At 40.6% G+C, this 20659-nt stretch overlaps 2 protein-coding genes across 2 annotated transcripts; both read right to left on the bottom strand.

Annotated features, from left to right (window-relative positions):
• Nucleotides 1-2431: 2431 nt before the first annotated feature.
• ubxn7 (UBX domain protein 7) lies at nucleotides 2432-9795 on the bottom strand. The gene is made up of 11 exons (XM_076097676.1): nucleotides 9690-9795; nucleotides 7945-8098; nucleotides 7572-7636; nucleotides 7394-7459; nucleotides 7107-7219; nucleotides 6554-6700; nucleotides 6066-6156; nucleotides 5073-5203; nucleotides 4172-4676; nucleotides 3992-4071; nucleotides 2432-3552 (listed from the first exon to the last, which is right to left on the bottom strand). The coding sequence occupies exons 1-11, from the start codon at nucleotides 9793-9795 to the stop codon at nucleotides 3391-3393; spliced, it is 1620 nt and encodes a 539-aa protein (XP_075953791.1). The 3' UTR covers nucleotides 2432-3390.
• A 616-nt stretch (nucleotides 9796-10411) lies between these two features.
• On the bottom strand, nucleotides 10412-16465 carry ppp1r7 (protein phosphatase 1, regulatory (inhibitor) subunit 7). Its single transcript, XM_076097838.1, has 10 exons — nucleotides 16378-16465; nucleotides 15540-15635; nucleotides 15287-15342; nucleotides 14855-14920; nucleotides 14514-14644; nucleotides 14113-14275; nucleotides 13841-13957; nucleotides 13630-13734; nucleotides 13420-13506; nucleotides 10412-12543 (listed from the first exon to the last, which is right to left on the bottom strand). Exons 1-10 carry the CDS (start codon nucleotides 16415-16417, stop codon nucleotides 12367-12369), a joined length of 1038 nt encoding a protein of 345 aa, XP_075953953.1. The 5' UTR covers nucleotides 16418-16465; the 3' UTR covers nucleotides 10412-12366.
• Nucleotides 16466-20659: the final 4194 nt, after the last annotated feature.

Raw genomic sequence — 20659 nt, 5'->3', positions numbered from 1 at the left:
ACATTTTTGCTTTTTTTTAAATGAAAAAGTGGACCGCTTGACCTCTTTGGACCTTAAACAGTCACGATAATTAAACAATGAAAGAAGTTTGAGTCTCTCTTTGGTGGAATCACTCATGGACACAGCTTGTTCTGTAAAGGATCTCAAGCTAAACAAGTCAATCACTGGTTTCTTCATTAAAAATGCATTGCATTGCATTCTATGGGCTTATCAAAGATTTATTTTCATGTCAAATGTTTTTTTAACCTATAATCTCAAAAGTAACTAGTCTGTCTTTGTCCTGTCTGAAATGTTGTGGAGTAGAAGTATCAAATAGCATAAAATGGAATCACTCAAGCTTTGTACAAGTACCTCAAAGTTGTACTCGAGTGCAGTGCGCACCAATATATAGCTTGAAGTGCCATTTATCTAGTCGATCAGGTCTTTCTTAGTTTGATCACATTGAATCCCATTTTATCTGTAGGTACATCCAGCTGTTTATTTGCAGGATGGGAACGACTGCAAACAGATGTTATCGGTCAAGTCAGGTGATTCAAATCTGCCACAAACGTTACACATTAACTTCAATTGATTTCTTTCTGAGAACTAGCTGACTGGTCCATGGATGACTGGGGTCAACATCCTCCTTGTGCAACCGCCAAAACCTCAAACACTGCAGGTTGTGAGGGGGGCCCCCGTCCTGGTTACCTAATCAACCTTTAAGCACTGATGAATAAATTCAGCTTTCAAGAGAAATAAATGCAGGTTTCTACTGTTAGGTTAAAGTATTTAAACCTCCTCAACAGCCAACCTTTGCAGGAAACTAGATCAGCCTTGCTTTTTTAGCTTGTTGGTGTTTTTCCAGCTGGGTTTGAAAATGTTTTTAAGAGCTCCAAAAAACATCAAAACATCAAAACAAGAGGTCCATGTAAAACATCCAAAGCAATGGAGACAGTTCGCCGATTTGAAGATGACCTTTTAAACTGCGATTTTGTAAATTCCAGGTGCCATCGTGCAAAGAAACCCTGAAGATATCTCTGTTGCTTTGCATTTGAGGCGGCTGATCTGGGATTTCTGCATTTCTGTCAAAGGGGAAAAGGCTTCAGTACTTAAGTCAGCGCTGCCCTTTGCCAGCACATTTCCACCCTAACCCTCCTTTTGCCCATAACACATAAGGTGAAGGAATGCCCTTTGTGTACTGTCGTATCCACACTGCAGTGTCCTCATGTTTGTACAGCTGCAAGTCCTTTTCTTTCACCTCTGACCGTGTCCCGTACAGACACTGTTACCATAGTCAGTCGGGAGCCCCTCTTTTCAAAGGGGAATATGAAAAAAACAAATTTTAATTTGAAGATGCTAAGCAATGATATGTTTATTTTATTTTCAAACGCTTGACACTAAATGTGATCCACAGTATGAATCACAGTGATATACTGGGACAAAAGAAGAAGGGGGACTGTTTGTTTCCAAAATACTGGAGCGCTGGTTACGTCTTCCTATTCTTTTTTTTAATCTTTAGAGATTTTCAATATTCATCCAGTAATTTAGTTAGTGACATTGCTGTTAATCGTTATAACCCTGCTTATATTCATCATATCAAAAATCGCAACATCTGCACAAATCCATTAAATGGCCCGTGATTCACGCTGACATTCTACCACATAGCTTGTTCTGACATTAAAAACTGACATGGCGGTACACATCGCCTCCATTCTTCCAGCACTGGAGGGCTCTGTATCGTTTTAATAAAGAAAAGGAAAACAGCTACTCTCCAGGACCACCTGCAACACCATTTATCACCCAAAAAAAACTTTAAGGCTGAACGAACACACTGTATTCATTACCTACTTCATAAAACATGTGTAAGGCTCATTTTAATACTTTCAAAACCTAGATTATTTACACTGGCTAGTGGTCTTCTTCATCCTGCACTTACGTGTTGAAGGACTGTTGGCATTTAAGGCCCATTACTGCCACCTATGGCCCAGATTTAAGCTTACTAAAGAGCTCATGGTATCTTATTACTCCACCCATCGTCACTCCAGATCCTGTCTAAAATGTGCCAATGGGTTTGTTGAGGCATTGGTTTGAACTCTAAGATGCTTCTCTCATCTCCCACCAAACTGTTACATTTACTAAACATCGTCAATTTTAGGCCTAAATGCCAACAAATTAGGCTATCTGACAAGAAGCCCTGGCTCTTAACTAAGAACAAATTATATGAAGTTGCTAAAGTGCATTACTAACATAATTTGATTAAATAAAATAAGCAGGGACACTGAAATAATTCCTCATAACAGAATACAGAGCGATACACATTTGTTGTTTCAGTTGAGTCTCAGGAGTAGCTGCTTTCCCCTTTGGTTTGCATTGTATGCTATGACATTTGTCTCATCACATTCGGCCTGTGAAGCTCATTGAAGTTGGGACAAAAGACCAAGCAGAACCTCCCTTGGTTTTTGGTGGTTATATTTCAACATCAGCATATTTTCTTGGCAGCATATAAAAAAAGAAAAGGAAACAGTGACTACAGCTAAATATCAGTCTCTCTAAGCCATCTCTGTACAGTGTAGGTCCGACTGATGAGATGTACCACCCTTCATTCATTCCCTTCTGTATCAAAAGTTGAAATCCAAAAAACAATCTACTAGTCTCTAATTAACCAATAGAAACTTGAGTAAAAATGTGCAGATCCACCCAAATGCTCTCAGATTTACACAAGTGCGTAACAGATGTCCGACCTGCAATTTCTGGACTTTTTCTCTTAGTGCCCCTGCCTTCCAAATAATTACAATTGTTGAAACGAGGACTGTGTGAGAGACCAAATTTGGGTCAAATAAACAAGAATGAGCCTCCCTTTACCTGTCCCCAGGTACAGAAAATTACAAGAAGAGCAAAAAAATAAACTCTGACATTAAACAATCCTTTCTGGGAGGTAAAAGTATTTTTGTACAAGTCCCTGGTGCCTCATCATCAATCAGTGATCCATTATTATTGTTATTGTTGTTGTTTTTATTTGAATAAGAGCTATATATATATATATATATATATATGTATTCTTTCCTGATGTGCCTCCGAGTTCAGAACAAAAATGAAGCCTGCATCAGAAAAGAATAAATCGCAATTTTTAAAAAAATGAAAGAGTGCCGGCATCCGTACACCTTACTGGCCAATTGTAGAGCAGTACAAAGGTATTAGGCTGTCAGTAGAGACATCAGTATTCAGATTAGTGGAGTGGCGGGGAAAGTAGTCCATCCACTGAGAGCTGTCTTGGCAAAATCGGGGCCTAATTCCAGGACAACAGAAAGGTATCGGGATCAAGGCCAGTGACATCGTCCCAGATCATTGGTGAGAGGGTGAGGTCTATCACAGAGAGATACAGTCAAGCGAAAGTGAGTGAGTCTGACAAGGCTAGTTCCTCTCCTGAACAAATACAGTCTCCTGTGGACAAAGCCCCGCCTCCTGCAGCGTGATGTCATAGTCCAAGTGGGCCAGCTTCCTTCTGGGAAAGTTGGTGACGAGTTCGAAGCGTTCATTAGGGTAACCTTTGGACTGGGCGTGTCTTACCAGGGCCTTGACGAGAGAGAGAGACAGAGTAATACACAGAAGTGAGACATTTAAAGTTACAATCAGTACTGTAAAAAATGTCTAATTATGTTATTTAAAGTAAATAGTTTGGGATTTTGTGACATACGCTTATTGGCTATGTTGCCTCGAGTTAGAGGACAGGAGGCAGATACTACTCTCACGTCCATACAGTATTTGTGAAGCTGGAGCCAACAGCCGGTTAGCTTAGCATAACAACTGGAAAGAGCTAACCTAGCTTTGACCAAAGTAACATTGTTAAACCTTTGGACAGAACCAGATTAGCCGTTTGCTTCCAGTCTTTATGCTAAGCTAAGCGCATCTCCTCTTAGCTCCGGTACTTACTGTACTAGTTATATTGAATAGAAGTGTATTTCCAAAAACGTTACCCTTTTTTATAAATGGAGTTATTGTGTTGTGTTCTCACCAAAAGTTTTGCTTTAGAAGACAAGGAAATTTGTTCTCTCTGTCCGTCTGGGTAACGGAGCATCAACCTGGCTTTGGGACCTATGTTGAAAAAACAAACAAACATGGTGGTAAATATCTTTCAAACTCCCGTATCCCTTCACCGTCATCACAACTGTTTTAGAATGACGCGTCGATATACCATTGTCGTCAGGACAGTCCCCGTCACAGGTTTTGGTGGTGCTGGTCTTGGAAGGTCCGGCGCTTTCCGCTGCTGGGGGACAGTGGTTGCATCCAGAATCTGCGTCAAGCTGAGGATGACGAGGACCGGCAGCCGAGGGCTCCAGGTGGTTCTTTTTGCTCTCCTCCTTCTTGTGACTGTGGTTGTTTTCTTTGTACGGAGACTTTCTATGGGAAGAAGTGGAACTATCGGGATGTAGACGCTGCTGAGCCGCATTGGCCGGAGTGAGCGGTGTGTGTTTGCTGGTAAAACTTTTCTCTTCGTGGGGTACTGGCACTTCGCTGTCTGAGCCGTCAACAGAGATGGGACCCTCGCTGTCGGAGAAAGGCTCTGCGTCGGATTCGTCGTCGGATCGGGGGGAATCGGGGGGCTCGGGGGCATTTGAGGACTCGTAGTGGGTCTCCTGTAGGGAGGCTCGGATCGCTGCCTCCAGCTGACTGTCTTCACTGGCATCGATCAGACTCTCCTAGAGCAGAAAACAGAGTGTGCAGCTGTAGAAAACAAATCAAAGAGCCGAGTAGAATAACACAAAAATGTGGTATAACTAACTTAATAAGAGACTGATGACCACGCAGATTGACGCATTCACTAGATAGTACAATTCACAAAAATCTCATCTTCTACATGTAATGCAGCCTTTTGGACAAGGAAGAGACAACAACGAAGCGCCATCATATACTACTATTATGTAATAACCGAAAGCCCAGATAATAACTCTACAGTTACTAAACAATTCAGAGTTGTGACATTTCAACAGAGTGAAAGAGAGAGAGAGAGCGAGACAGAGAGAGAGACAGAGCGCTCTTATTAGAGCAGAAAAAATAAAGAGAATCAGAGGCGACACACGAGAAGAGAGACCCACAGAGCGAGCTCGTTTGGCAGGAGGTGCGTGACAGGACGGCCCATCTAGCTGCCCGTGCTCTGCCAGGAAGCCGGTCGTCTGCTCCAGGAATGACGCCACGTCCAGCTGATTCCACTCCACCATTTTTTGACCTGAAGAGAACATGTTTCGAACAGCACGGGTCAATAACAACATCAATTACAGAGTAGCTGCAAAAGCAGATGTGCGTGGCTGCACTGACGTAGAACTACTTTGCAGATGTAAACGGCGAGAGATCCGCTAACCGTACCGTATTGTACTGTTTATGTAGTTCTACAGATAATGCAGTTCATTTATGTTCATTATTTATTTAGTGAAAAACCTATTGTTGGCCTGGATTGATCCCATCACCTGATCACACAAGGATCTCCTGCTCAGTCACGCACCATTGTTCAAGGATGTTGTATAATGATGCTATTAGTTATTCTAATGCTGTGCGTTGTCTGCAATATATAGTAAATAAAAATCCTTTGTAATATCTCCTCTTCAATTTGCAAGATGGGTCCAGTGTCCTTATCAATGAAAATATACATAAAGATGTTAAAAGCTAATTGAACTTAAACAGATGTCATGCAATTACATTTACCTACCCTCGTCTAGGAGACGTAGAGATGACATGATTGATGGTTATAAGCTCGTGCACAGAATATATATAATATCACATCTACTTTTGGAATAACAGGTATAATTTAGTTCCAGCTCCTTCAGTTAACTCTTTTAAAATAGATTACAATTCTGGTCAACAAAGATTATTTTGTACAAATAAAAAAAAGCTGACTTTGTTTTTTATTTGTGAAACTATTGTTATTTTAAACAAGTATATTCTGGTATTATTTTGTTGTATTTGTTCGTTGGTTTTAGTTGGAGAGTCTGGTGTTGAGGATTTATATCCTGGACCTGAATATTTTCAATAAAGGTCTTTATATTTGGTGTAATTGAAGATCAGCGCTGTGGATAATGCTGAGACTAACTCACCTGTTCGGGGATCGAGGATGGAAATATAGGGGAACTTGTTCAGCTTATAGAACTGGATGTATCTTTGTCCCTCCTCACTATCATGATAAACCTGCAATGAAAGGAAATGTACAACAAGACAGACATGAACCTCTCACCAGTTATACTTGAATTGAGTTACATATATGTGAATATTTGGATTATTATTAAAAAGGATTTTGTGTGCTGATTGCAAGGCTTTTTGTAGAAGAAGAAGAAGTGGGTACGACAACATTATCGTGTACTTGAGAAAAACGTTTGCACCGTTAATGCACTACTTTACGTTCCACTTCTGTACTGACGATGGTCTCCATTTCTGCATCGCTGACTAAATTCCTTTCTCATATCATTAATGGACTTTCAACTTCACCTTCCCATCGAATGAGTTTAGCAGCCGGGCCCTCGCAAAGACCTCGACACGACGTTTTTGCAGCAACATGAAAGCACCCCAGAGCTCTGAAACTACATACCTGCCAGAATATAAAGTGTTCTCTGATGATGGTCTTCACTGCATCGTTACTCCAAACATCTCTGTTCAGGCACTGGCAGGCAAAGTCCTGAACATTTTGAATGTTGATCATAAGCCACTTGTTCTCCAGTTGTCCACAGTCTTTGGCCTGGAACCACAAACAACACAGGAAATCAAGCTGGATTGTGACAATTAGTGAGCGAGGTAATTGTTAAATCGGCGAGTCTGGACGAAGACCAGAAGGTTAAGCTACAGCTTGATGGAGGACAAATGATAAAGTACACGTGTGTTTCTTTATGGGGAACAATCATTACCATCTCTACATTAGTGGTATGAGATCCTATGATCACATTACACCAGCTAATTTCACAGATACTGCGAGTGCACATTCAACCGGAGAGGGAAAATGCACGCATCAAAAATGATTTCCACACAAGGCAGACCCGGTTTCCCACCGTTGATCTACACAGTCGACCATCTGAAATTTCACTGAAAAGTTCGCACAAACCGAATAAAGACGTGTGGTTTAAAGTGTCGGGTGATCGACTCCTCACCGTCTCAAAGCTGCCTTTGTGCATGAGCTCAATGGGAGGACGGAAAAGGTCTGCCAGGGTGCTCAGTTTCTTATCCACTGTTCCACCGTTACGCAGCTCCTGTTCCTGGCGAACTAGGAAAAGAGAAACATTCACAGTCATTACAGGAAGTTCAGACACAGTGAAAAAGGTTGAGAGAGAGAGAGAGAAAAGTGACAGACTTATTGGTTGTTACTACACAGTATTAAACTACACCACGTTCACTTCCGACCGCGTCCTTTAAGCTCGGAAAGACTGAATTTACTCACTTGTTTCTGTTTGGAAGTCTCGGAAACCATCAAATATAGATCGAGCAGGTCTTCTTCGCTTTGGCACTGCGCGTTTAACAGACACATCAAAAGTCAGTTTGACTGAAACAGCACAGTCGTAAACAACAATTGAGCTTAACATCTGTTTGCATGAGGTCGAATAAGAAAAGTACAATACCTCCAAACAATGGTTCCGGTTCCACCAATATGTCCTGCTTCTGGGGAATGGGTGCTCGTACTTCACTGAGACATAAAGCAATATATACAGTATTATTTTAAGAAGCAAAACATCAGGTATCAAACAAGTTATAAAGAAGCACTCTCTTATTTTATTAGCAACCCAAATCACAGCGGTGCTCTGAACCCCAAATTCTCCTCCCAGCCCACCGTTAACAACCACAAAAAACTCTAAACTAAGAGAAAAATATGGAGCACTATCCAAAAAAAAAACACAGAGATATTGTATCTTTAAGAAAGTCAAATGCAGTGAAAAAAACCACTTTGTTTCACTTGTATCAGAAAGATGTTTGTGAGGATAAATATCAGCCTACTCTGAGGGGGGAGCTCTGCTGCTTGAAGCTGCTGAACTGGAGCTGGTGCTGGGCTCCTCTGCAATCCCGCCTCCGTCCAGGAACATGGTCACTGCCATCTCCAGGTTGTTGCTGCATGCTTCCAACATGTGTTGTCCTACGCTCTCCGTGGCCCCTTAAACGGTGTCGGACATAGGTTACAGTTTGCATGATGAACTCAGTCAGTGCTCACAGGGTGACACTGTTTCTAAATGAGCACAAAGGCAGTACACACATATACACGTGCTGTGCTGCAATATCTTGTTACTTATCTGCACACATCTATAGCGATGATGCATCTTTAAATCTGTAAACATTAGAAAAGCAATGTGTATATAGCAAGATCTAAATGAGCCAGACAGTAAAACATCGGCATACCACATAAAAAACATCGGCATATCGAACTAATCCAATCAAAGTATCATACTAACGTATACTTTATATTTGTACCTGTTTAATACACATCACATATTCATACTGCTAAACAGTTTTCGTTTGATTGCTTGCCTTTCTGAGGTCCACAAGTTTTCATTCATTCGACTCTTTTGTGCACACATTTGAAACAGGCCTGTCAAACACCTTGTCAATGACAACTTCCTGTTGTTTAGGATTGTGTTTTTTTGTCAAAACTACGTCCTCCTTTAGTGTCAATGGCAAATTAAGCTTTCCAACAATGGGGTCCTGTGAAATGCAACAACAGTGTAACTTCCTAAAAAGCCAGTGATGCTGTTCACTGTGATGGATAACCAGCAGGTCTTTGCACATTGACGGCAACACTGTACTGATATGAATGAAAGCGAAACGACTGCCTGAAAGTTAACGTCGGAAAAGAAATGCATCCGGTGTTAACAAAGCCTTTGGTATGCTTTGGGAAATAGTAGGCAATGATGTAGCTTAAGCATGGGCTACGGTATTAGTAGGCTACGAACAAGCTGCTAAAACACCACAATTGTGATTAAACCACTTAAGATCACGAATTAACATAATGAATAAAACTATGGAAATACTCTGCATGTGAGAAACCACTTGATCCGAGCGTTAACTTTAGTCTTTTATTAAGTGAACAGCGCCGTTTGGCTACGCTGATCTTTCCGTGTCCACTGCGCATGTCCGTTTTACTTTCCAGGTCTGAGCAGCAGCAGCAGCCCCCGAACTGAGTATCCTCTCTTTTAAATAACTTAGAAATAAAACACAGTCGATCGCGTCAAAAGCATACATAAACTACTGACAACCTCTGAAGCAGTGGTCGGAGACTGACAGTGAGCTCGTGCGAGCGTGGTTAGCGTCACAGTCAGAGGGAAGAGTAACACAACGTAAAGCCTGGCTGATGATGAAGAAGGGAAATGTTGCACAGCCGACGTCCATTCCACATTATCAAACAACATGCAATGGAAAAAGGAGCAGAAAATCAGCTCGAGACGAGCAAGATAGTGTCTGTTACGAGCACCACAAAGAAAATAGGATTTTTTAAGTGGTTGTGACAGATCATATTCAAAGCGGATGGTTTTACGGTCCTTTTCGGAGCATTTCACTTGAGTTTAGCAGATAACTGGCTGTGCTTTTCCCCCCTCTGCAAAGCATTGACAGCGTAGGGGCCAGGGGAAGACTTAACGTCCGTTTTTCAAACCACGCACTCATTTCCTGGTCTGTTGGACAATGGAGCTATTCCAGTTGGATAACCAAAACCTACTTAATAAATCAAACGTTCAATAAAATGTTATTTTTACCTGTTATTGCTGTGAATTGTTGTATTAACCCATTCACCTCCGGAGCTGAGGTGTCTCCGAGCGCCGCCATCTTACCGCCACAAACAACAACATAAATGTCGCGCATGCGCTACGCCGTCCTTGATGCCTGCCTGGCGCGGCGCGAGCCCCATACGTCACCAAAAGATTCTTCCGCATTGTGGGTTATGTAGTCCGGTAAACATAAATTGCATTTTACTGTCTTAATTATTTAAAATACAAAATCAGGGTAATTCATAGATTTTTATGTATTACCCTGATGGTTCCTTTCAGTTTTTGTAATCTCTTAAAAAAAGTGTTATTTCTTAATTTTTTTTGCTCTTAGGTGATGTTGGTTCTTGTGATTAGTGGGATGTAGTGAATTCCTATAGTTCAGTTGCTGATCATTGTAAGTATATTTCACATTCATAAATTTACATGGACTGGCACCTTAAGGACGCAAAGGAAAAAAAAAGGACGAAGACTTAATAATTATAACGAAATTGAACGTTAAAGTGACCTTTTATAAATACACTTAATTGCACTGGGTTTTCTAGTATGTTTTTGAATCACTATTGTTATACCCCTTCTTTATAAATAATGTTAACATAAAAGGCTATGTCTTAAAGGATACTGAAATCAAGACAAGTTGACTAATTAGTATTAAAATAGGACTGTATCAGTCATGACAAATATTATACCTCGAAAATTAAAACTACATAGACTTTCTCTTTAAGTCGTGTAATTTTATTATTTGCATAATACATTCAGTTTGAAAACAGCATGAACCAAGTCCAGAAACTGAAGACTCAGTTCTAACAACAATCAGCTACTAGCAATTAGAATAATTGCTCATTCAGTAACCAATCAAGGTCAAGTTGTCTTAATCACTGTTCTCAAATAAAGCTGCTGTGCTGCCTGCCATTTACAAGAAAAAATGAATTTCACTTTACAAAGGGAAGGTGATGATGGAACTGACTTTCTAAATCATGAGATGTCCAAATTATATTCAAAACACTAAGTGACACTTCCAATCCCACTGGCCAATGGTAATTCTATTTGAAGCTAAATATAAAATAACATTACATTCACATCAATAATGTATAATGGGCTCATAGATCTACAGTTGGGTTATGGTCAACTTTAATAACCTTAAACAATTTAATTTATGATCATAACTTCAAATCCTTTGAAAGAGAGCACATTGTAAAGACACCTACAATACAAACCAGCATACTACGCTGTTATGTTCCTGCCTACAAAGGGAGATACAATATTAACTCAGCCCAATTGAACAGTTTGAAGATGCACTTTAGACCCGGATGAAAGGAATCGGATGATAATGGTCAGTATCTTATGCTGCACAGACAGCACTTAGTTTGCCGTGTAAACCCAGCAATGCGTCGTAATCTGATGTGTCCAAATGTGACCTTTTAGTCCCGAGGTGGGGAATTATTCTCATATCAAAGATGCATCACCTGTTCATTGTAACCATGGAGTAAATCAAGTGCACTCGTGCAATATATACACGGGACCATAAGGATAAGTCCCTCCGTTCTGGTTCAAGGTGTTCACCTCAGTGCCTGATCCAAGGAATCCCATGGCAACATAAATATACACGACTATCTACTCTTAAGCTGTACTGAAGGCCAAATAAGAATATAATATGTACTTTAAATATCTGAAAACTTTAAACCACAAAAAAATGAACAGCAAGACGTAATTTATCTTACATCAGTTATCAACACATATGAGACCAGTCCTGCCAAGTAAATTCACTTAAAATAACAATCTACATTTTACTGATATCAGAACAGATATGAACAATTTCCCCAAAGTCAAAAAAACAAGCTGATGTATTCAAGGTAAAAAACTGAACCATCTTTATGGACACATTAAATGATCTTTCTCATGAGCGGTGTTTTAACGCAGAGGTCACGCTTATTAATCAGAGAACGGGCTGTAAAATATGTGGACAAGGCATAGAGATCACGATTTGCCCTTCTTCAGTTTATTAAAAATGATTAATCATTTTGGATGTTTCTGTGGGAGTAAAGTTTGGCAATTCCTTCATTCTAAAGATTACAATATGTTACATTTTTTTTCTTAGGGACTTCCCCTTTAATGTGTGTTTAATTGTTCGTCTGCTCACTGTGTACCTTGTGAGAACAGTCTCATCCTGTCCAACCAAAAAGAATAAACTCTCAAAAAAAGATCCCTCAAATAGTAAGAATGCCACTCTTTCCTCTCATATGATAGCAGTGCAGCCTCAACAATATAATAAACAAGACTCATATTGAGGAAATATGTCTCCATACTTCATCTCACATGCAAAACAATAGAAGAAAAATAAGTGCAGTGGAAAAAAAAGAAAAAAAAAGAGGAAATGGACATGGTGTACATTTTGAAATCCTTCTCACAGTTTATACCCTGCTTAAGAAATAAATAAGCTTCCACCCAACAGCATAGATCAAGGTGTGAATGAGTGCATACATGCATACATGTATGTTGAGTGAGCCGTGGGTGAGCGCGAATGTCGGAATGTGCGTTTGTGTACGGAGTGACTATATGAATCAGTGAGGCCAGTGTGTTTCAAAATGAAGTTTGTTTTGGAGGTAGGGCACGCAGGGTGGTGAGGGAGAACACTGCGGAGCTGGCAGGTGGATTTTTCCACTGCGGTTTAGAAGCGGATGAAGGTAGCGTCGATCTGGCGTACACTGGGCAGCGCCAGCATGATCTTTCGCCGGTACTGCGGATCCTTCTGTAAAGGGTTTCTTTCAAGGTAGACCGTCTCCAGAGTCTTGGCATTCTTCAACTCGTCGAGATCTGACCAGTTATCTATCTGATTATCGTTCATCTGGGGGGGGGGGAATCCAAGGACAGCATAGTCAATAAGAGGACAGAGTGAGCTCAAACACAAACTTTAAGCACTCTTGGAACATACAGTTCGGAGGTATTTGGTTTCAAAGTATACCTGGGTTTGTCGGTGCCCCTGGGCTCTTGTGGCAAAGCCTTACTGATGCATTATGGGAAGTAGTAAAAGCTTTCAATGTCTGTAGCCAGATGTTGCTGATGATGCATGCTCATGTAAGCAGCATTCAAAAAGGCAGATTGCTTTTGCCAGACGACGGCCCAGAGTGCTGTACAAACAGCGTTAAGAGTCGGTAAACAGGACCGTCAATAGGAAGCTGATGAATGAAAATAATTTCCCTTTCAAGATTTGAATAATTAAATCAATTTGTGAACACAGCTTTCATACTTCCCTTTGAAACCCTGTACTGTCAAATAGACAAGTTCTTCAACTAACCATGTGCTACTCCATTCTTTTAAAGTGCAATTTAATAAATATATCAATTGATTTATCTAGCAATTTCAAATTTGATTTATTCCTTGGATCTATTTTTAAAAGTATGTTATTTAAAACTTTGTACTAACCACTTAAACATGAATGAATCAGTTGCATTTTACAAAGCAGGACAAGCACAGATATATGATAAAGTAAATGACAGTTGAGCTCCAGGACTCTGCTACTGCATGCTGGCTCTTTGGCCTGACTCACTAAGACTCTTAATGCAACATGGTTATTTTATTAGTCTTTATTTATTTGATTATATTTCCTGCTATGTCAAGTCAACATGTCTGCTGTGAAAACGTGTAGGGGTTCCATAATAAGGTGGCATAATAAAAGACCATCACGATTACATTCTAGTTTAACTTCACAAACTATCCGTACCCAGAACTCCTGCAGGTCTGTCAGATGGCTGATGTTTTCGATTTTCTTTACTCGATTGGCTGCGATGTCCAGGGTTGTAAGCTTTTTCTGTGAGGGAAAACAAACAGTGTTTGAATGTACGGTACATGTTTGCACAGTCGGCAAACTACACGATGGGCAGCTTGGCACTCAGTCCTTTCAGAAATAAGCTGTGGAATTTCTTTAACTCACGTTGTTTTCCAGGCCCTCGATGACCTCAATGCCATTGTGGCTCAGATAGAGCTCTCTCAGGCTGACCAGATTCTGTAGACCCTCAATTTTTGTGATCCGGTTACTCTGCAAATGAAAGTACACGAAACGACTCACCAGTGTTTGCATTTACACATTTCCAATTGTATTCTTGTAACCACTCACACGAGCGTTGAAGAGAGTTTGTGAATACCTGAATGCTTAAAACCGTCAGGTTGTGTAAACCCTCCAGATTCTGAAGCGTAGTTATTTTGTTGGTGCCAAGAAACAAACTTTGCAAAGATGAAAGAGTATCCAGGTTCTCTATGACCTGTGAACATGACAAAATAGAAAGAGACACAAATAAACACGACAAAATGATTTCATAGACAATTCACCAACTTCCTTTGATGCATAATTTGAAAAAGACAATGTGTAGCATTGATTTCTCATTTCTCAGTGGCCAAGAGTCTCTTTGTGTCATACCCGGATGCGATTGGAGCCCAGCTCCAGCATTTCCAGGCCCGTGAGGTGTTCCAGGTTGGCAATGCTGCTAATTTTGTTGTGAAGTAGAAAAAGTTTCTTCAGCCGAGTCATTTGCTCCAAACCCTCCACCTTCCTCAGCATATTGAAGGACATGTCAAGCTGCCTGTGGATCAGTCAAACAGGTATGCTCATCAGAATTCAATTCTTTGTTCCAAGTCAGTCACATGAAACATATATTACAGTGGTTTTCCAGACTCCAACAATCTCTAGATATTAACTAGTGTGTGGAAATGAGATTTTCCATAAATATCTTAATATAAATAACATTCTATGGAATAGATGGAATCTCTATAATCTGCAGAAACAATAGAGACAAAGTCTTCTGTTTCCTTCAGACTTACTCGATCTCTGTGAGGTTGTGCAGGTTCTCCAGTTTGCGAATCTGATTGTCATAGAGATCTAGTTCCTGCAGCGAGCGCAGACTTTCAAGGTTTTCTATCTTCTTTATGAGATTCTGTCTTAAGGAGAGCGTCTGTACAAAAGAGACAGATGGGAAAAAAAACCAGGTAAGTGCAGATACAATCATTAGCTGTATTTTACTACTTTATTTTAAGAAATGATTAATAAAGAAAAAAAGAACATGGTTGCAGCCATGTCTGGCTAACTCCAGATTCTGCACACTATGCTGCTACCATTACATCATCACTCAGTGACAGTGGCACTTCATACTGAGGTTACTTACTTTAGCTTTCTGTAGCACCTCCAATCCTTCAATCTTTCCAATACGACAATGAACAAGATCAACATCCTAGAAAGAAAACAGACAGCTTAGGACGACAAAATGTCTATAAAGTAATAGTAGTTAGGGGTAATTGTGTCATTTACATTCGAGTGTCGAGCCCACATATGGATTGACATACACCAGAGATATAGTTGCAGTGGTGAAACATTTGTCAGAAAAGATCATAATTTTTTTTTATTGTAATAAAAATAACTTTGCTTCCGTTCTAAAGCTCTACAAATAAAATCTACCACAAAATGTTACCTCCCAAAAAGACAAATGAAGTCCCTTATAATCCCCCAACAAAATGGAGTCATTGAAGATGGACATTTTTACTGAAAAGCATTATAAGATGTACTTTGGGACAGTAGCTAGTGCTTAGAGTCCTCTCACCTCTTCCTCTGGGTCCAAAGTTATGGTGTCCATGTCAACAGGAGACTCTTCTTTACCTTTAATAAGAGCAAGGATAAATCAGTGAACTTATATAGTTGCATGAAGTCAGAGTATTCCTAAACATGATACAGACACAAAAGGCTTTTTTTAAAGCAACAGAGAAGAATCATAGTTATGTAATGCAGTCACTACAGCTGCCTGACTTGTGTCCTGATTGTTTTTGTGGCTGTGCTGAGGAGATGTGATGCTTTACTTGTGGTAGCGGGCTGGTTGGGGTCCATGTTGCCATTGATGCTCTTCCTCTTGGTCTCATCATCACCAGACTCCTCGGACTCACCCCTTCGGTCCACTACAGTCAGCAGACAAAGAGAAGCGAAGCGTCACATTCACCATACATACAGACGCAGTGCTGTTGTATCGGGGACACATTTAGCTGATGCACAGACTGGGCCCAGCTCCTCATCGCCCACTGAGGAGTCAGGTTGGGGGGGGGATGTCATGTGGAGCATCCAGCCTCTGTCTTACTGTCACAACCCATGGCTTTCAACTAAACCAGGCTTCTGCACTGCAAAAACACGTGTGCCAAACTGGGATTCCGCCATTAATTGGGTAGCTTTGATTGCTGTGGATGGGACCGCAGTTGCTGCAGTTTAGCTATAACTCGCAAGCTCGCTGTTAAGTTTAGCTCAATCCCATTAACACACAGGGTAAACAATGCTAACCATGTTAGCTAGTTAGCTGAGTGGACCACAACATGCAGGTTTACGAGCTAAATGTGGATACATGTTGTACGAGCAGACAAGCTACGTCAAACATAAAATAGAGTGCGAGACCATTATATTTGACAACGCAGCTATGGAAACGGAAATGAGATGACGAGCAGGACAGTTGTAAGCTAACTGTGTAACGTCAGCTAACGGGGGTTGTTGTTTGCCTGTTAGCTAGCAAGCCTGTGATGAAGGTGTGGCTAGTAACAAGGGGAAAACACGCCGGGTGTGCTCGTATAAAAACAGATACATTTGTCAAAATGAATGCCGGGTGACTAAGCTAATTCAATCATGGCACGGCTTAATCTTTACATATTTACTGACCTTCCATCTCCTGAAGCTCTCCAACAGACCTGGAAGCCATGTTTCTTGTAAACAGTCCTGACAACTGCTCAGCCAATCCGGTGGAGGCTCGTGCTGCGGTCAGACACTAGATGACGCTGGTGCCGCACATAAATGAAAACATGTTGAGTACATAATGTACCGTGCATTCACGAAAACAATACCATTAAATCAGCAGTGGTGTAAAATAAATAAATAGGCATACCTTTCTTCAAGTTCTGTACTTAAATATAAATCAGAGGCACTAATTTCAGAGAGAAATGCACTTTTGACTACATTAGATTTATCTGACAGCTTTAATTACTAGTTGCATTGAAGATTAGCATTTATATTCAAAACATGTGATCAATAACTAGAATATCATCCATTGTTATTAATTAAACTGTGCAACAGTATATGAAGCTCAACCTAGAGCTATAATGCTGTAAACTTGTTAATGTCCAATAATATATTATATACAGCGATGTTACTGTGCAATGGTCTATTCTGCATGATGAGTCATTCTACTTTTCGTTATTTTACTGATAAGACTTTTGTATATCATCCCTCTTTGGCATGACCTTTTATTTTAGGGGATAAAAACCCACGCACCCCCCAGCCAGATTTTGGTTTGTTGCCTCAGGGCAACAATGTGCCACAAGGGCACTGAAACACCAAGGAGTTTTGTAGTACATGTGATAAGAGGAATAAGGAAAACAAGCAATATATGCATTTCGAAAAAGTATTATTTTTACATTAACATATAAACCAACATCCAAATGTGGTGTGTGTGTGTGTGCGTGTGTCAGTGTGTGTAATAATTATGACCATAGTCATTGTTTTAACTTTACTATCTACTGATAATCACAGAAATGGACACAGGAGCATGTTATGAGCGTAACGGACATGATCAGGCAGTTAGGGTTGTTTGAGAGACAATTAGGAGGTCAGAGGTCAGTCAGCAGAGTAACATGTGCGTGTGTGTGTGTGTCACATCTGGAAAAGACCCTGACGTTCTGGGTAAGCATTGTAAAATGCATTGTGGGGTGTTCTCCACCAGGATAGGCGTGGAACCTCTGCCACTTCTTCATTTTCCTGTTCATCCACTGACACACATGTAAACAAACACAGCTACACACACACACACACACACACACACGCACACACACACACACACACACACACACACACACACACACACACACACACACGCACACATTACTCTGCTGACTATGATTGTAAATTCCCCCACTGCGGGACTAATAACAGATTATTTTATCTTATTTTATCTTATTTTATGATTAGATTAGATTGGATTAGAAAACTTTATTAATCCTCAGTGGGGAAACTCATTTGTCACCCAAAAACTCATACAGACGACACAGTCCACAGTACACAACACAGTACACAACACAGTACACAACAGACAGAAACACATTACAAAAGATAAATAACACCAGACAATGCCATATAAAACATGATCGACATCAGAAAGATAAAAACCTCTAAAGGTGTTCATTAAAAAATTGGACTGATGCTGGAACAAAAGACCTTCTTAGTCGTTCAGTAGAACACTGAGGCATCCTGAGCCTCTCACTAAATGAGCTTCGGAGTCCATTGAAGACACCGTGTAGTGGATGGCCTTCAAACAAGACAATTCTTTTTAACTTGGCCCTTGTTCGCTTTTCATCAGTGACCTCTAGTGAGTCTGGGGTAAGGCCAATCACTGAGCCAGCCTTTTTGATCATCTTATTGATCCTGTTTTTATCACCCACATTGATGCCGCCCCCCCCCCCCCCCCCCCCCCCCCCCAGCAGAGCACAGCATAAAAAAGAACACTAGCCAAGATCCCCTGATAGAAAACATGAAGAAGCTTCCTGCTGATGTCAAAGGATCTCAGCTTCCTCAGGAAGAAGAGTCTGGACTGAGCCTTTTTAAAAACAGCATCAGTGTTCTTCTTCCAGTTTAATTTACTGTCCAGATAGTGTAATGGGAAATTATGTTATAGTATAGAATTATGTTATAGTATAGATCGTAATACAGATATCTTGACCACGTATATAAGTTAGGTTATGTTATAGTATCATGTGAAATGTTTAAAGAATGTACTACTCGATGTGAGGAAGTCAGGAGATGATTTTAATTAGTTTTGTATCCAGGTGTCTTGTTATCTGTGGAGACACTGTTTCTTTGTTGGTAAGACAGAGACACAGAGAGACCTTGACTAACAGACATCCTTTGTCTGAAATACTTTTACTCCCCTTTTGATGCATTATCTGAAGTTGTAAAGGCGTGAACCTTTGTATGCATAAATGATGTTGAATATTGTACTTCGAAGAAGGTTTCACGCAGTCTACTGAATACGTAGTTGCTGTGCTTTCTTCCCTCTTGCAAGAGAATAAACGGAAAAAGACAACTTTGAATCTTCTGATGACTTCATTATTGATTTGAGAACATAAACTCTCTCCTCCCGATTAACCTAGACATTTTCCACCACAATAGACCCCGAGATATTTATACGACTGGACAATTTCTATCTGCTGACCTGCAATTGTCACTGGGGAGACCTCCTCCTTCTTCCTTCTGAAATCAATAACCAACTCTTTGGTCTTTCCAATATTTAGTTTTAAAAAATTGTCATCACACCAGCTGACAAAAGATTCAACCTCCAGTTTAGGCCAGGTTGTTGCCTCGGGTAAGTAGACCAACCAGAGCAGTGTCATCTGAGAACTTCTGGATGTTACAGGACACATGGCTCTGCCTGTAGTCAGCTGTATAAAGTGAGAATAAAAAGGGGGATAAAACTGTTCCCTGTGGAGCTCCAGTTTTAGTTACGATAGTGTCAGACCGTTTTTTATCAAGCCTGACAAACCATGGTCGAGAAATAAGGTAATCCAAAACCCAAGCAACAGTTGTATTGTGCAGTTTAAAAGTCATACGTTTTTTAGCTAAAAGGTCCGGTTGGATTGTATTAAAAGCACTGGAAAAGTCAAAGAACATGATCCTAAGAGAGCTGGCAGTTGTTGCAAGATGACTGTAAATACTGTGGAGCATAAAAAGTAGTGCATCATCTACCCCTACACCCTTCCTGTATGCAAACTGCAAAGGATCTTGGAAGACTGAAACCTGTCTACTCAGGTGACCCAGGACAACCCTTTCAAAACATTTCATTATGTGCGACGTCAGGGCTATAGGTCTGAGGTTAGTAAGACTATGACGCCTCACACTGTTTTTCTTTGGGATTGGGACTAAACAAGATGTTTTCCACATTACTAGAATTTTTGATGAAGACAGAGACAAGGAAAAGTGAAGGACTGAGCACAGCTGGTCAGCACAGACCTTAAGGGTGCGTGGATGGACACCGTCAGGGCCTGCTGCCTTGTTAACCTTAAGGCGCTTTAGCTGCTGTCGAACCTCCTCAACATTTAGTACAATAGCTGGGCTACAGTCCTCAGGACTACTCAGTGCAAGAGAAGAAAGGACGCTCTCGTGAGATGCAGAGAAATCATTTGTTTACAGGGTGTTCTCCACCAGGATAGGCGTGAAACCTCTGCCACTTCTTCATTTTCCTGTTCATCCCCTGACACACATGTAAACAAACACAGCTACACACACACACACACCCACACACACACACATACACACACACACACACACACACACACACACACACACACACACACACACACACACACATTACTCTGCTGACCAGGGGCGTTTCTACGATTCAAAGAAATTTTTTTTGGGGCCCATTTGGGGCCGTGGATATCCATTGTTTCAGACAGTTCATAGATTGGTTCAATCAGAAATAGTGTGATTTTGCTCTGTAGTTTTGCTTGCATTCAGTATATGATAACACAAGAGACCAAATTTCAGGGTCATTGTGAAATTTGACAACACAAATATGAACTTTTCTCAAATAAAGAGAGAAATAATTGTCCTGCTTGTAAAGGAAAGACGGATAAACTAGCTTTCATATCCGCGTCACTCCCAAATCCTAATTCTTAAAGGGACCGCACACAATGGATGGAGAATGGACCTGACAGTGTCAACTTTATATCGTTAAGTTTGATGATAGGCTATTGGATTGTAATTTGAAGGGGGAGAAAACATACAAACCACAACGCACACACATATGTAGCATGTTAGAGTTATACATAATTTGTCCATGTGAGAAACAAAAATTTAAATTTTTTTTTTTATTAAAGCCAAATTATTTGGGGGGGCTGAAGAACATTTTAGGGGGGCTTCAGCCTAGCTAAAATAGGCCTAACGACGCCCCTGC

The sequence above is a fragment of the Anarhichas minor genome, unplaced genomic scaffold, assembly GCF_050575085.1.
Source record: "Anarhichas minor isolate MPS153535 unplaced genomic scaffold, ASM5057508v1 ptg000024l, whole genome shotgun sequence".
Lineage (NCBI taxonomy): Eukaryota > Metazoa > Chordata > Actinopteri > Perciformes > Anarhichadidae > Anarhichas > Anarhichas minor.
The sequence above is the reverse complement of the archived record's forward strand: the minus strand, read 5'-3'. Positions and strand labels throughout refer to the sequence as shown.

Coding starts and splice junctions, on each gene's coding strand:
- ubxn7 (XM_076097676.1), bottom strand. CDS start 9,795: ATGCGCGACATTTATGTTGTTGTTTGTGGCGGTAAGATGGCGGCGCTC. Junction 8,099..9,689: donor ACAATTCACAGCAATAACAG/GTAAAAATAACA, acceptor ACACCGTTTAAG/GGGCCACGGAGAGCGTAGGA. Junction 4,677..5,072: donor CTGCCAAACGAGCTCGCTCT/GTGGGTCTCTCT, acceptor TTTCTGCTCTAG/GAGAGTCTGATCGATGCCAG.
- ppp1r7 (XM_076097838.1), bottom strand. CDS start 16,417: ATGGCTTCCAGGTCTGTTGGAGAGCTTCAGGAGATGGAAG. Junction 15,636..16,377: donor AGAGCTTCAGGAGATGGAAG/GTCAGTAAATAT, acceptor TGCTGACTGTAG/TGGACCGAAGGGGTGAGTCC. Junction 12,544..13,419: donor CAGACCTGCAGGAGTTCTGG/GTACGGATAGTT, acceptor CCCCCCCCCCAG/ATGAACGATAATCAGATAGA.